The sequence below is a fragment of the Rhipicephalus sanguineus genome, chromosome 7, assembly GCF_013339695.2.
Source record: "Rhipicephalus sanguineus isolate Rsan-2018 chromosome 7, BIME_Rsan_1.4, whole genome shotgun sequence".
Classification (NCBI taxonomy): Eukaryota; Metazoa; Arthropoda; class Arachnida; order Ixodida; family Ixodidae; genus Rhipicephalus; species Rhipicephalus sanguineus.
In genome coordinates this window covers 142,303,653-142,318,902 of record NC_051182.1, presented here as the reverse complement: position 1 = coordinate 142,318,902, position 15,250 = coordinate 142,303,653, and the positions used below count along the sequence as shown (strand labels likewise).

General features: G+C 52.3%; 1 protein-coding gene across 1 annotated transcript; it reads left to right on the top strand.

The window, feature by feature from the left end:
• The first annotated feature begins 9,892 nt into the window (after positions 1-9,892).
• On the top strand, positions 9,893-12,575 carry LOC119400104 (cuticle protein-like). The gene is made up of 3 exons (XM_037667048.2): positions 9,893-10,049; positions 11,023-12,371; positions 12,466-12,575. Exons 1-2 carry the CDS (start codon positions 10,038-10,040, stop codon positions 12,346-12,348), a joined length of 1,338 nt encoding a protein of 445 aa, XP_037522976.1. The 5' UTR covers positions 9,893-10,037; the 3' UTR covers positions 12,349-12,371; positions 12,466-12,575.
• The last annotated feature ends 2,675 nt before the right edge of the window (positions 12,576-15,250 follow it).

Sequence of the window (15,250 nt, the reverse complement as noted above, 5' to 3'; positions counted from 1 at the left end):
CGCTGCCACCACTGTTACGGTTGGGGTAGCGTGGCCCATCGCTATCGTGCTCGGAGTAGTCAGTAATGGCAAGGTGAAGAAGGAAAAGATTTTATGTACAACTATTTACATATTTTTGCTACCAGGCAACATGACTGCCAGCCCGACCACGTCGGCTGGTTCGACTCCGTTGACTCCGTTCGAGTCGTTCTCCTTCTCGTTCCTCCTTCTCTCCGATCTCCCCCTCTCGACGGACCGGCACGGCCTTAAATCGTCTAGCCGTCCATTGTCCTGTTGACCGTCCGCCGGTCGCAGGTGTTGGGCTCCTATCCAAGTTCTCCAAATTGCGGCGCGCGGCCAGAAGTATCAATTGCGACGCGCTGCCAGAAGCCGCACGCAGGTGTTGACGGTCTTCTAGTCTCTTGACCGCCCGCCGGCCGCAGGTGTTGACGGTCTTCTAACCTGTTGAGCGTCCGCCGGCCGCAGGTGTTGACGGTCTTCTAGTCTCTTGACCGCCCGCCGGCCGCAGGTGTTGACGGTCTTCTAAGCTGTTGAGCGTCCGCCGGCCGCAGGTGTTGACGGTCTTCTAGTCTCTTGACCGCCCGCCGGCCGCAGGTGTTGACGGTCTTCTAACCTGTTGAGCGTCCGCCGGCCGCAGGTGTTGACCTTCCTCCGAACTGGGATGCGCCGGCATGAGCAACACGCAGGTGTTGACCTTCCTCCGAACTGGGATACGCCGGCATGAGCAACACGCAGGTGTTGACCGAAGTCCAGGCGTTGACTCCTCTCCTGGTGGCCTGACAGCAATGCTCTGGCACACAGCACACAGGTGCTGATTCCTCTCCTGGTTGCCCGAAAGCAGGTGCCCAGGCACAACAGCGCTGAAGAGGCATCTGTCGATGTCGATTGGAGCCCACTCTGCATTGATGTAGCCGTAAAACATTCAGCGACGTCTTCTATGGGGTAGGCGAAAGCGATGGCAGTGCGAGGAAAAAGGTGCCGCTGCTCATTACTAAAATTCGTCACAAGCAGTGTCGCACGGCTGTCGCGAAGCGTGACGAGGCTGCGGGCAGCGCAGATACCTATGCTAAACAAAAGTGCCAAGTTGCCTTCGGCGACTGCCTCACCGTTACGTAGTTCGTCACACACGACATCAACCAGGACGCTTGAACGCGGGGGCAACGTGATGCTGTCGGCAGAAACGCGAAACGTGCTGATATGACGGTCATCGGGTTTCTCTGCTGCTCTTTCTGTCGAGAATGTGACGGTGCGCTCTCGAAGGTCAATAATTGCACCGTATTCCCGTAGAAAGTCGACGCCTAAGATGAGGTCTCGGGAGCATTCAGGAAGTATAAGGCAACTGCAGAGGAAAGTACGTCCACGAATGCCGACTCTGGTCGTGCACATCCCGAGAGGGGTGACTACGTGTCCGCCGGCTGTACGGATTTGTCGTCCGTACCACGGCGTCGCAACTTTCTTCAGATGCGTCGCAAGTTTTCTGCTCATGATGGAATAGTCAGCCCCGGTGTCTACTAAAGCACTAGCGTCGTGGCGGCCGTCGAGCACGACAGGTATGTCTAAGGAGAGTCGGATTTCGAGTTCAGGTGCTGTCGCCGTCGAATTGCTGCTGGTCCGTACTTGCGTCGATGGGAGGCCTTGCTCACGTCGATTGTCAGCGGCCTCGCCCCCGAAGGTCGCTGCCTTTAGTTTTCCCGTCTAGGGCTTGGCGAACGCGCTGGCGCCGCCACTGGGTAGTTCCGGAAATCTGGAGAAGATCGTCTTGGAGACGGTGATCACGACTGCCGCCGCAACGGCAGTGGCATGCGCTGCTGGGACAGGTATTCCTCGATCGCTCTCGGTCTTTCACCAAATCTTGGCCTTGGCGAGTCGACGGCGAAACCCCGAAGTCCAAGGCGGCGATATGGGCATTCGCGGTATACATGTCCGGCTTCACCATAGTGATAGCACAGCGGCCGCCTGTCCGGTGTGCGCCATACGTCCGATTTCCTAGGGAGCGGCTGCCGATTCTCGAAATGCTGGATCGGTTGCACTGACGGAAGTGTATCGTGCGGCGTAGGGTGTACAAAGCGCGGTGGGGTAGGAATGTACCGGCTCACAGCCTCGGCGTACGATGGACGTCGGGACTCCGTCCGGGTCGAGGTAACCTCGGGCGAGGTAACATCGCTGGAAAGCGGGACTTGCAGAGCCTGATGTACTTTGCTCTTTATGAGGCTGGAGATGGATCTTGCAGCAGGAGGTTGAGGCGGGCAGTGAATCCTTTGTAGCTCGTCGCGTACCACTGATCTGATGAGGTCGCAGAGAGCTTCGATATTGATGTTACTGCCGGCAGCTCCAATCTGGCCCATCGGTGAAGCGACATTGATCTGGCGGTCGTACACAGCTGACCGCTGCTGCAGCATCTTTTCCATGGTCGTGGCTTCGGTTAAAAACTCCGCCACAGTCTTCGGGGGACTTCGGACGAGTCCAGCGAAGAGCTGCTCCTTAACTCCTCGCATTAAGTGACGCAGCTTCTTATCTTCTGCCATAGCCGGGTCAGCACGACGGAAGAGGCTCGTCATGTCCTCGACGTACATCATCACGCTTTCGTTCGGCATTTGAATGCGCGACTGAATGGCCCGCTCCGCTCGTTCACGGCGATCGGGATTAGCGTAACTTGCCAGCAGCTGACGGCAAAACACACTCCACGTCGAGAAGGGTTCACGGTTCTCGTACCAGGTACGAGCGCCATCCTCGAGGCTGAAGTACACGTTCCTCAGCTTGTTGGCGTCGGTCCACCCGTTGAAATCAGCGACGCGTTCAAAGTGAGCCAACCAGTCCTCGACGTCCTCTAAGACGGAGCCATGGAACACCCTCGGTACTCGTGGCTTCTGCAGCGTGTAGTTAGCAGTTGAAGTGCCTTCCATACCGCTTTCGGGTGGTGCAGTTGACGTCATCTCGGGTAGAGGTTCACGTTCGGGGGGCAATCCTCGGATTCTTCGGCTGGCCCGGTGGACAGGTGTTGTCACTGCAGGTACAGGGCTACCAGGAGGCGTTAGGACCATTGGCTGGGATTACCCCGCACCTCCACCAGTTGTCACGTGCGAAAAGGAGGTCCCCGGGCAAGAAATACCACGCTGGCAGAAAGACTGACGCAGGTCTAATAATATGGCCGCGCCAAAACCAACAAAGACTGAGCGAGAGCGCGCGCTGTCCCAAACGACTTCTTCGTTTGCTTTTGCTCGATGCGGGCTCGTGCTCGCCGCAGTTCATCATCCAGGTGGCAATATGATTACGAGAGACGCCGTTGTGGAGGGGCTCCGTGAAATTTGACCGTTTGGTCTTCTTTAACATGCGCCTAAATCTATAAGTACGCGGGCCCCTAGCATATCGCCTCCATCAAAATGTGGCCACAGCAGCTGGGATTCGATCACGCGACGTTCGGGTCAGCAGTCGAGCACCATAACCTGTAGACAACTGTGGCGGGTGGTTAGAAATCTGCAATATTGTTACTAGATTGTCTGCGGAGTTTCAAAGAAGGACCTGGTAGGCTTCAAGCCTACGATGATTTCTCACACCGCATCACGAACGGCGAGACGAGACAGACTCGGCAAGGACGTTTCTCGCGTAGGTAGTCCCCGGATCTTAGGCGGCCTCATCGATAAGTCTAAGAGCGGTTAAATCCACCTACCGGAGGGACACGTTTGATCAATCGGTCCTTTTAATTGAGCTTACAGGTGACAGCGATGACAGAGCGGCGGTGACCCCGACGAAGCCGCGTCCTTTCCCGCAGTATATCCGCCCGCATCGCAACGACCTATACACACCCAGAGCTTACTAGTCATTGCGTCACGTGCGCGCTCAACTCCAGCGGCACACGGGCCTTCTCCATCAACGACGCGGGCAAAAGAGCGACAGCGACGGCTGCACCGATTGAGCCCGATGCATATCGAGCGGAACCTCGTTACACTCCCAAAGGGCCGGTGACATTGCCCGCACGAAAATCGTTACGTCAACGCGGTTTTATCTTAAGCGACGTGCCTCCCGTAATCCGCGCGGATCATGCGAGCCGGGTTAGTTCAGGCCGGGTGTACACCTGTAGGCTCACGTGTCGACCTAATCAATTACCGACCTCGACCGCGCCCTTTGTCGGTTGCGAGAAGCCGCGGAGTCAACTGGATTAGACGAATCGACTCGGTTCTCCAGTATCGCATTACCTTCTTACTCTCTGCCTTGTCTATCTAGTTTCGCGTTCTTAACGGGACGCTAAAGTGAAGCAATGAATCGGTTTGGATAGATAAATTGTACTATGAGGGCTCTAACGTCATTAATTTCACCGGCATAGGCTTATTAATAGGGGAGAAACTCAAAGACAAAGTCCAGCTTTTAAATTTCGTGCCGAAATTTTCACGCCTCACGTCACGCATTTCAAAGCGCACTTCTCGTATTTTGGCCACATCGGCTCAACGAAATTGCTCGAAACTTAGCATGTTAAGTCTATGGCCCCCTCAGGGAACAACGTAAGTCATTTTTAATGATTATTAGCTTGGTAGGACCTAGTAGATGCCATCAAAATCTATGTCGTCACGGCATTTGGTATGGTGGCGTCTCCACCCGAATTTCATTTTCGCACGCTCATACTCGCTCTCCAAGTGCGTTCTCGCTGGAAGCGTGGTGATTTTGGAATTGTGAAGGAGTAATTTACTAATATAAAAAAATCATTTTTCTGTTTAGTGTCTCTCTAAGCATGAAATGCTTTCACCACCCGCTGTCGGCGACCTTCAAGTGACGTTGAGTCAAATGCCAGTGCCGTTATCCGGGATCTTAAAACGAGACTTCTGGGAACTCATCGAGAACATACGGACATTTTGACGACATCACCCGGGAATCACTGCGAGAGAGAGACGAGACATCCGGGCAATAAGTCTAAAAATTAAAAAAAAAAGTGTGGTCTTTGTCAGTGGCCCCTTCGTATAGGACGGCGTTACACACTCTAGCTAGGGTCCAAACAAAGGACAAAACATATTGCTTGAGAGTTCTTCTTAGTGTTTATTCGCACTATCACTGCAGCTAATAAAAGGCGGAAGTTAAAGAAAAGATGCAAGCTTGAAGAGATGAAAAATTCATGAACGCGGGGTGTCGCTAGAGCCGACGTTTCGATAAGCGGACTTGCCTTGAAGCCTTGAAGTAGACAAGTTCACTTGTCGAAACGTCAGCTCCAGTGACCCCCCATTTTCACCAGTTGTTCATATGGCTAAAGCCGTAACTTCTTTTACGCTGAAATCTTATTCACCGTCTACAACAGTGGCGTTCCAAAGGCCGATAGGGCCCCTTACAATTGGTCTAGTTAGCCCCGGGCGGGCACACATGCCTCGGCTCACGCGTAGACCTAATCAATTACCGGCCTCGACCGCACCCTTTATACGTAGGTTACGAGATAGCAGCGGAAGCAATTGGATTAAGCGAATCGACTCGATTCCGCAGTATCGCATTAAATTCTTGGTCACTGGCTCGTTGTTCCTCTCCTTCGATGTTTTTTCCCCGCGACGTGACCCGCCGAGCGTTTTGAAAAACACTGACGAACTCCTTCGCCGTGGGGGGTTTGGCACGCACCTAAGTATCCTGAAGGCCGTGTTTGAAAAGTACCGTATAGTGTGCGCGTGAGCTGCGTGTAAGAGAGCTAAGGTCCACCCCCCCCCCCCCCTTCTTCGATGGTCGTCCAAATTACGAAAACTAAAACGTCTTAAAGGTGTCTTCGCGCGTGGCTTTCTCAGTAAGCTTCGAAGGACCCGTGGAGACCGCCCAGAGTGCAGTCACTACGGAGTACACCGTGGTGGTGTCCCCGTTATTGATTCGTGAGAAAGGTCTCACGCCGGAATTTCGATAATTTCTTCCGGCTTCGGCTGAGTCAGTCAACACGATCGTAGAGTCTTGTTCGGGTTCGTAATCGCTGCCTCGGGGTGTCCTAGAGGTAAACACCGTAGCCGTAATTTACTCGAAGCTTCGGGGGTCAGTGTTCGTTCACTGATAGGTACTGCCGGTGTCCCACAGATCTGAGCGAATCGCTTGCCTGACACGTGAACTTGGGCCCCGGATACTTCCATTAATTAGGAGTCCTTGGAGGTATACTCCTATATCTAAGGATAAATAAGATATACTGCAGAGAAATACATCGGTTGCATGATTACCTGTGTTTATCTAGATTCATTAACATAAGACGTACATTTATTGCTAGGGACTCACCCGGACTGCAGCTCACCAGTAATTCATTCAGACAGGCTAGAAGAATTCTACGCAGCCGGACGCGCCGTGAGTTAGACTCACTGAAATTCTACTAAGCTTTCTTCCACTCGGGCTCAGACTGACAAGAAGTTTTAAGCGAAGCTTCTATAAATCACAGTTTTAGGTTACGGCGTCACATGCGAGAAACCCGGCGCCGTCAAGCACGCCCAAGGAGGTGTGGCCCTCGAAGGTGCAACGGTCACATGGGAATTTGCATGCGCCGCTTTCCAATAAATGACGCAATCTCGATGGTGGGTGGGCTTGTCGGCGATCAACCATTTCTGATATGGCAATCTGACCTTTAATAGAGGTGAGTTGTAATTTCCCGTTGTAACATTTTATTGTTACCTGGGTATGAACGCATGACCATTGTTAGTTGCCTGCAGCAAGAGAAAAGTTGCGCTGCTAAGCACGTGGATGGAGGTCCAATTTCCTGCACGGAGGAAGGAAACATTTAGTAGGGTGCATTACGCGATGTGTTACAAAGAAAGAAAGAAAGAAAGAAAGAAAGAAAGAAAGAAAGAAAGAAAGAAAGAAAGAAAGAAAGAAAGAAAGAAAGAAAGAAAGAAAGAAAGAAAGAAAGAAAGGAAGAAAGAAAGAAAGGCGGCATTGTTAGGCACGCACACGCCAAACTTCGCTTGCCCCCATATTCCCTATAAGGCAAGGAAGGGCTCCTGATTTTTTTTTTTACTCAACCTAGCTCACTTAAAGTCCGATCAAAATACTGCTCAGTGGAGCTACATGAGTCAAGGACACATGGGTCGGTCGAAATCACAGTGGCTCTATTGGCGAGGAAATTTGCCGACTACTCACAGTGAAAAAGTCCTGGAATGGGCAAAATGACCATTGAACCAGAACTATGCGTAGCATATGTCAGCGGACGCTGCCATTGGGAAGGAAGCCATTCCCGCATCTCATATATGGGTTATTTCTGATGGGGAATTGGAGTCAAGATGCTAGAAGCATCGATACAAATCTGCTGAATAATTGAAATCTGCACGCCGATTCTGATATACAGAGTTTTTGTTCCATGGTTCCGTTGCAATGCATGGTGATCACATGTGTTGTCTCACAATGCGTTGGCGGGCTAGTTGGTGTGAATCCATAGTGCTTTTTTAGCGCGAAAGGACACCACAAGACAGAATACAGGACAAAGCACTCTGTCCTGTCTTCGGTCATGTGGTGTCGTTTCACGCTAAAAAACCACTATGGGCTTTCTCACGAAAAGAATGCTTGATACCAGTTATATCGATGTAGTTCATGGACATACTTATTAAAAAAAAAAAATGCGCGGTGAAGACAGTCATGTGCGGACCGGACCACTAGTGAAACGTTCGCAGGCCGCACGAGGCCTCCCAGCCGCCTGTTTGAAAACCCTCCTATAAACCAATAAACCAAACGTTATCTTTTGTCCAAAGACCTAACCTTTAACGAGGCTTTGCTACAGAACTTGGTGGTGGCAGGACACAGGATCTCGCACGTCGAAAACCTCATCACCATTAGCACTCAATGCACATTATGCAAACGCTGAACATCCCGTCAGCTCACGGCTGACCGTCTAGCGTATCATAGATTCTACGCTGAGATCTATCACGACGGAAATTTCAAGATCTGCTGTATAGAACCTGCTACACTCAAACACATGCTCTGGAAATGTGATGCAAATACTAAAGGCATTATTTCCGATGTTCTCTCGGCAAAGTGGGCCGTAGCCCTGCTCAGCTCTGAGCTCGCCGACCAAATCTGGGCCTTCCAGCAGGCCCGCGAAACGGCGACTAGGCAAGGCCGGGACGTCCCGACGTGGGAGATTTGAGCCCGGGCCACCAAACTGCAGGACACTCAATAAAAGATCTTACCGACCAACCAAGGTGGATATTCTGGTCAAAATTGCAGCACGCACTAAGGTCAAGGAGGCTGCGCCTCATTGTTAACTTACCGGTGTCCTTGCCCTTACAGTACGAGCCGCGATTTCAGTATGAAATTCTTCCGGTCCGTAGAACGTTGTTACGACTAACATTTTACCGATCAGGACGAGCGGAAGCGGTCAACGGAACAAAACGAAACCAGCGCGCCATCACGAAAGTAAAATGTTTCAATACTCCAGTCCACCAACGAAGCTTGGCTTCCAAACGGGAGACCCAGAATGCTAAAGGAACCTAAATTGGACGAACCGCGAACACTAGAATGGCAGTCTAACGGGCGCATTGAACGGATGGATCCCGAAGCAAAAGAAGGCTGCGTTCGATGATCGGGCTGTAACATCGTACACGTGCGAACGTTTCGTGTTCGTACAGCGTAACGACGTGGTTATAGGCGTGCGCGCGGGAGATAGTGCGGAGAACTTCATGCGGGCCTCCGTTGTAGGCACGACGAGATCGCGTCGTTCGTCCTCGCCGGAGCCCCCTACGGCGCCAGAAGTCTCCGTCGGGGTCTCTCGCCCCCACATGCTGACGTTGACCTCGCTCTTGTTTCAAAAGTGAATCCCCCTTCACGAGAGCGGCGCATCGCGCGCGGCGGAAATTCGAGAAGACGACCGCAGGCAACGATAACACGAATTGAGCGGGGGGATCGATATGTGCGTAGGATAAGTGAGCAATTTTGGAATTGCACCACCGAGTAGTTGCATTGAAGTCGAGCGAAGCTCTTTTTTCGAATGCCAGCCGAATGCGAGCGAGATTAAAACCAAAAATGGGAAGAATAAAGAAACAGAAGGGAAGCGAGAAAGGGGTGAGAGACTTCTGGTAGGCAACACATACCACGATGAGGCCTTGCTTGAAAAACAAAAAAAGCAAAGAAAGAAAAAAGATTGCCACGCGCCTCGTACTAACCCTTAATCGTCACGTTTCTCTCTCTCTCTCTCTCTCTCAAAAATAAAAGTAAAAAAAAGGTTCGCGCGCTAGCGCATGTCTCGCAGTGCAGCGTCCACGTGCTCACCTTTCACCGCGGTGCCACACTGCCGCGAGCTCATATCATATGCAAATCCGGCGGCGATGCCGCATCCACATCCACGCTATGAGCGCCGGAAAAGCGTACGTTTCCTCTCCCCCGAACACTGAAAGAAGAACACTGGCGTGATCTTCGACTGGTATCTATAAACCCCCGTTGGAAAGTGCTCGTAAACAAAGGCTGGCCCCTGCGGCTGCTGCCCCCCTCGTCGTAACATTCAGAAAGAAGCGTCCTGGGAGATAATAGTACTTTCTGCGGAACGATGCCATGGTAAGGTAGCATTGAGTCTGGGCGGGGGAGGGTGGAAAAAGGAGGGGGGTTGTAGCGTTTATGCGATCGTTTGTTGAAGTAATCGGTACCCCCCCCCCTTATCCCCGTAGCCTCACACAAATCTCTCGCCTTTCCCATTTCAGTATAACCTCACCTCAGTGTAAGACACCCTCCGTTCTGGCGCGACACACCAGTGTTACCGGAGGTGAGGGGAGGGGGGGGACATGTCGTCGCTGTCGCCAAGACGACGCCACGACCGGCGTGAGCGTATGGTGCCATCTCCGGCCCAACTGGAGGCGCTTGTGGTGTCATCGGTGTTCACTCGCTCGAAGGTTTTCTTTCTCCCTTATCATGCTCATCCATCGCCCTTCGAAGATGGAGACACTGCACGCTTCATGGTGGCGCTTCGAGCGCGACACCTGGCTTCTTCCCCTTCGCGGGCCGCATCCTCAGGAGCAGCCAACTGAACGTCGTGGCTGGGAGGTATATAAAGAGCGACGCGGCGACCGAAAGACATGGCACTTGCTCCTCTCCTGGCATTCTAGTCGGAAGAGAGAACCAGCATGAACGCTCTGGTAAGTTTCTTGTGTGCCGTCCCAAGCGCTCCGAGATGTTCGGCTTGTACGACGGCGACGACGAAAACCTCCCACGGATACCCGCTTCTTCGTCGACTTCGCCGTACCCAGATGGAGACGTCCTCTAGATGCTCTATGGACTAGAGGGAGAACTTGGGCTGCCGGGATAGCGAATCCTATAAGTCATAGTAGCTGGTCGAAGTAGGACGGAATGAGGGCTTCGAAGAGCGAAATGTGTGACGTGAATTTCGCAAAAGCGTAAATTCCATCATTCTGCTCTATCCAGCTAGTCGTATATGATTTCTCAGCAATCGGTCAGTTCAGTGATCAAGCTGAGCGATGTCGCGAACTCCATATGACAGTGAACAGTCTCAAAAGCCTCCAAGGTCGTGAGGAGGTTTGTCTATTATTGTATTTCGATGGAAGTTTGTCCATTATTGTGTTTCACTGCCAAAGATTATTCGGTATGAAAAACCTTCCTAACTTTTTATCGGATAGTATGAGTAAAGTTGGTTTTTCGCTCGAAAAGCTTAATATCTAAAAAAGCAGCTACCAATTATAAAAGCAATGCATTTTACTAGCTTGGGAATCTACTACATTTGGCATTCCTGTTTTCACTTTCGGTATTACGGGGTGGAGCAGCTGTCAAATACTACTGCTGATAGGATGCAACCACGGATTAACGAACCGAAATTTAAAGCCCAATTTCAAGCTCCCCATCTTAACAATGAGCTTTGCTTAGTTAATCAGGCGTAATGAAGATCTTCCAACTAGATCTCAATTTATTCAATGGTTTCCAAGGGGCAGTTCCAGCAGCACAGTTCAAATTGCGGTGCGCGTCACTTAATGCTTCATTTGTAAGAAAACCACTATCCCGGATTCCATTGCATCACATTTCTTTATATAACGTGACGCCTTAAGCCAAGCTAATCGATGTGATGATTGACGCATGGGTATCGCTTCTCTTCTGCAGAAGGCTGTCGTGTTCCTCGGCCTCTTGGCCACCTCCTTCGCTGGTAATGTGGGCTATGGATATGGAGGTCTCGGATATGGTGGTCTCGCCTACGGCACTGGCGTCGGCCACGTCCTCGGTGGAGGCCTCGCCCTCGGCCACGCCGTTGCCGCGCCGGCTGCCGTGACCACCGCGGTCCACCACGCCCCAGCCGTCTCCTACGCCGCTGCCCCCGCCGTGGCCACCACCGTGCACCACGCCGCTCCGGCCGTGTCCTACGCCGCCGCTCCGGCCGTCTCCTACGCTGCCGTTGCCCGCCCAGCGGTCACGGTCGCCCGCCAAGCCTACACCGTTGCCGCTGCACCCGCTGTGAGCTACGCCCAGTACGCCGCTCCCGCCGTGGCCACTACCGTGCACCACGCCGCTCCAGCCGTGTCCTACGCCGCCGCTCCGGCCGTATCCTACGCTGCTCCGGCCGTATCCTATGCCCGCCCAGCGGTCACTGTCGCCCGCCAGGCCTACACAGTTGCCGCTGCACCCGCTGTGAGCTACGCTCAGTACGCCGCTCCCGCCGTTGCCACCACCGTGCACCACGCCGCTCCGGCCGTCTCCTACGCCGCCGCTCCCGCCGTTGCCGTTGCCCGCCCAGCGGTCACTGTCGCCCGTCAGGCCTACACCGTTGCCGCTGCGCCGGCTGTGAGCTACGCCCAGTACGCCGCTCCCGCTGCCGTATCCACGACCGTGCACCACGCCGCTCCGGCCGTTTCCTACGCAGCCGCTCCCGCAGTTTCCTACGCTGCACCCGCGGTCGCCGTCGCCCGCCCAGCCGTTGCCGTCGCCCGCCCAGCTGTCAGCTACGCCTCCTACGCCGCTCCCGCCGTTGCCTACGCTCGTCCCGCTGTTGCCGCCACATACGCCGCCCCAGCCGTGACCGCCGTCCACGCTGCTCCAGCCGTCACTGCCGTCCACGCTGCCCCAGCAGTCGCTGCCGTCCACGCTGCCCCAGCAGTCGCTGCCGTCCACGCTGCCCCAGCCGTGACAGCCGTGCACGCTGCCCCAGCTGTCAGCTATGGCGGCTATGGAAGCACCTTCGGCCACGTTCTCGGCGGTGGTCTTGCTCTCGGACACGCTGTCGCTGCCCCGGCTGCCGTCTCCACCACCGTCCACCACGCCGCCCCAGCTTTGGCGACCGCCCCAGTTGCCACCTACGGAGTTGGCTACGGCCACGGTCTCGGCTACGGCCTCGGATACCACGGTCTCGGCTACGGTCTGAGCAGCGGCTACGCCCTCGGTGGCTACAACTATGGCCTCGGCGGCTACAGCTACGCCCTCCACAAGAAGAAGTAAATGATGAGCGCAAGGAGTTAGACGTAAGTTGAGACCTACTGGGGCACTTTGCCTTAGGGCATTGATGCGCCGTATCATTTGTGTCGTATGAATGTCATCACTGTCTTGTGCTTTCAGGACACCGCTAGGAAGGACCGCGTCAGGACCGGCTGGCAAGACCTGCACTTCAGAATATTTATGCTAGTTCTCCGTGTTCCGATAATAAAAGGTTGTCAGAGTGAAAAGAATGCGTGCTCTTTCATGTTCATTTCTGCCGACAGGGATTGCTGACAGGGCAAAACCATCACGTGCTATAGACACAATGAACAGTGCTGGTTTTGATATTACGTCAGTACTCGGTACCGAGAGGGCTATGCATCTTTGCGCTGCGGCTACAGTGGATTAAGATAACTAGAGCAAACCATAAGGAACAGAAAAGGTACCGTCTCACCAAAAGACAGCGCATGCTCCCGAACATACCATCTTCGTAAGAGGGCTTGCAATACTCCCGTTCTCTTTGGTTCAATCATTACATGAGGACACATTACATGAGGACTCCCACGAGACTATACACCCTACATACCACTTGTGCAATGTCTCGACATCACCCCGGAAGGTCTTAGGCCCATAACCATAGCCATAACCTTACTTTCCTCATCCATTTCCTCATAATCATCATCAATCTGACTACGCCCACTGCATGGCAAATGCCTCCAATATTTCGGCAATTAACCCGATCCTGTGCTTGCCAAGGCCACGTTATCCCCGAAAACTTCTTAAATCTCATCTTCCTACCTAACTTTCCGCCTCACCCTCACACGCTTGCCTTCTCTAGGAATCCAGTCTGCTACTCTCAATAGACAGCGTTTACTTGCCTTCGCACTACATGGCCTAGCTGTCCATGCCTTCTCCTCTTAAATGGACGGTACACGGAGTGATCCACATTCTCCGCTATAGCACGTTCCTCACTCAAGGAGAAGCGCCACTGCTTGGAAGAATGCTTGATGTAGAGTCTAGCTGGAACTCAGACCGTGCTGGATACGCAGATGTTTGACAAGTGGCCACGAACAGCGGGACACAGCGTGGAAGGAGATGCTACTGAAGTTGTCAGATGATCACTGAACCCTGTGATAAGGAAACCAATGGCTCAATAGGGGGTTCTGGCAGGGTGACCTCTCGCAAATGTTTTGGTAATTAGAGCATTGCCTAATACCACAAGAGCCTATCTATTAATTTGCTAAGTTCAACTACGAGCTGAAGAACGTCATGCGGTGGCGATTACACAGACTCCAATTTGACTTGCCGCACTAAACATCCGTCTGCTGTCCAGACTGTTGTGTAAAAGAAAATCGGACGCGGACCGATGTTCAGAATATTCTACCGCATCATCCACACTAGACATAAGTCAACAGAAAGATTATCCGTGGAAGTGCACTCATGGCGGAGACGTTGAAAAACGATAGACTGGACGGCTATGAGTGACGACAAAGGAATAGTCATTCTTAACTCTTCCGGCTTCTGCATCGAAACAGGCCTTTGTGGTCTTATGATATTGCATTTCCACATTATGAAGTTTGACATCTTATTGCAAGCACATACGGAAGCGTGTTCACTGCAACCGTGTTCATTGCATTACGGAAGTGTGTTCATTGCAAATGGAAGCGTGTTCACGAATGAATCAGTTAATCAATCAATTAATCAAGCAATCAATCAACCTATTGTTCGGTCACATTGTTTAACAATGGGGTAACTGCAGGACTGGTAAAGATAAAACGATGTGTAATCAGTGACCAGTGCTGTCGTGCCCCTCACCCCATGCAATACCCTCGTGGTGAGAGCCTTTGGGGGTATTTGAATCATAATAACATTAATAAAAACAAACACATCCACGATGTTTGCCATTTTCTCTGACTTCGAACACGGGTAAACAGGGCACAATAAAATACGACACCTAACACAACACAACGAAAAGGATATCACACCTCTAGAACTAAATTATATGGCCCGATGATAGATCAGAGCTCTGGTAAACTGATTACCTTCGCTACAAGCGATGACAAGTGCTATCGACGACTTTCATTACATCCGGGTCCTGTGAGCCAATGAGTGAGCGAGCAGCGGGGGATGATAGAAGCGCGATCAGTGGGCATAAACTTACAAACGCTCATATGATAACAAACAAGCGACAGTGGATGATTTCGCAAGCTGATGAAGTTCGTCATTAAAGAAACACCGATTGATGAGGGTCACCGTGGATAGGTCTGTCGGTGTTGTTGGAGAGAGAGAGTGCGCCATCTTCATTTCCATCTACGTTATACTAGGACAAGGACGCGAGAGTGAATTTAAAGAACGTTTTAAAGGAGCACCGTGCATTTACCTTCGCTCCAGATGATCAAAGACTACCGATAAGGGATTGCGGGGACCCGATGCCGACGGCATCGGTAATGACTCGACGGCTGTCGGTGTCAAAAGTCATGCCTAGGCGCAGCGTGGGGTACTCTGGCCTACCCGGTCTTCGGAGCGAGCGGCTATAAGGGCATTGCTGCGGTTCCTTCGGCAAATTGGACTGAACGAAAAATTATGACTGGTCTTCACACAATGCTTTTAGACAGTGACCTTGTAGTGTCGTTGCCGACTCTCTCCTTTCCCTGCACAGGGTAGCCAACAGGAGTATATTCCTGGCTAACCTCCTTGTCTTTCATTTCTATCTGTCTCTCTCTCTGGCATAAAACAGCCGAAGACAACCTTGTGGTGCTTATTAAACGAACGTTGGATTTTGAAAGGCTGTGGTTTTCGGAAACTGAGCGGTTTTAACTGTGTAGGTCGCAATTAATTCTGCCCCAACTGTGATGCCACCTATAGAAATATTTTGAGCCAAACGTGAAGACTGCTTTGAGGAACCATTTCTGGGCGACTTGAACAA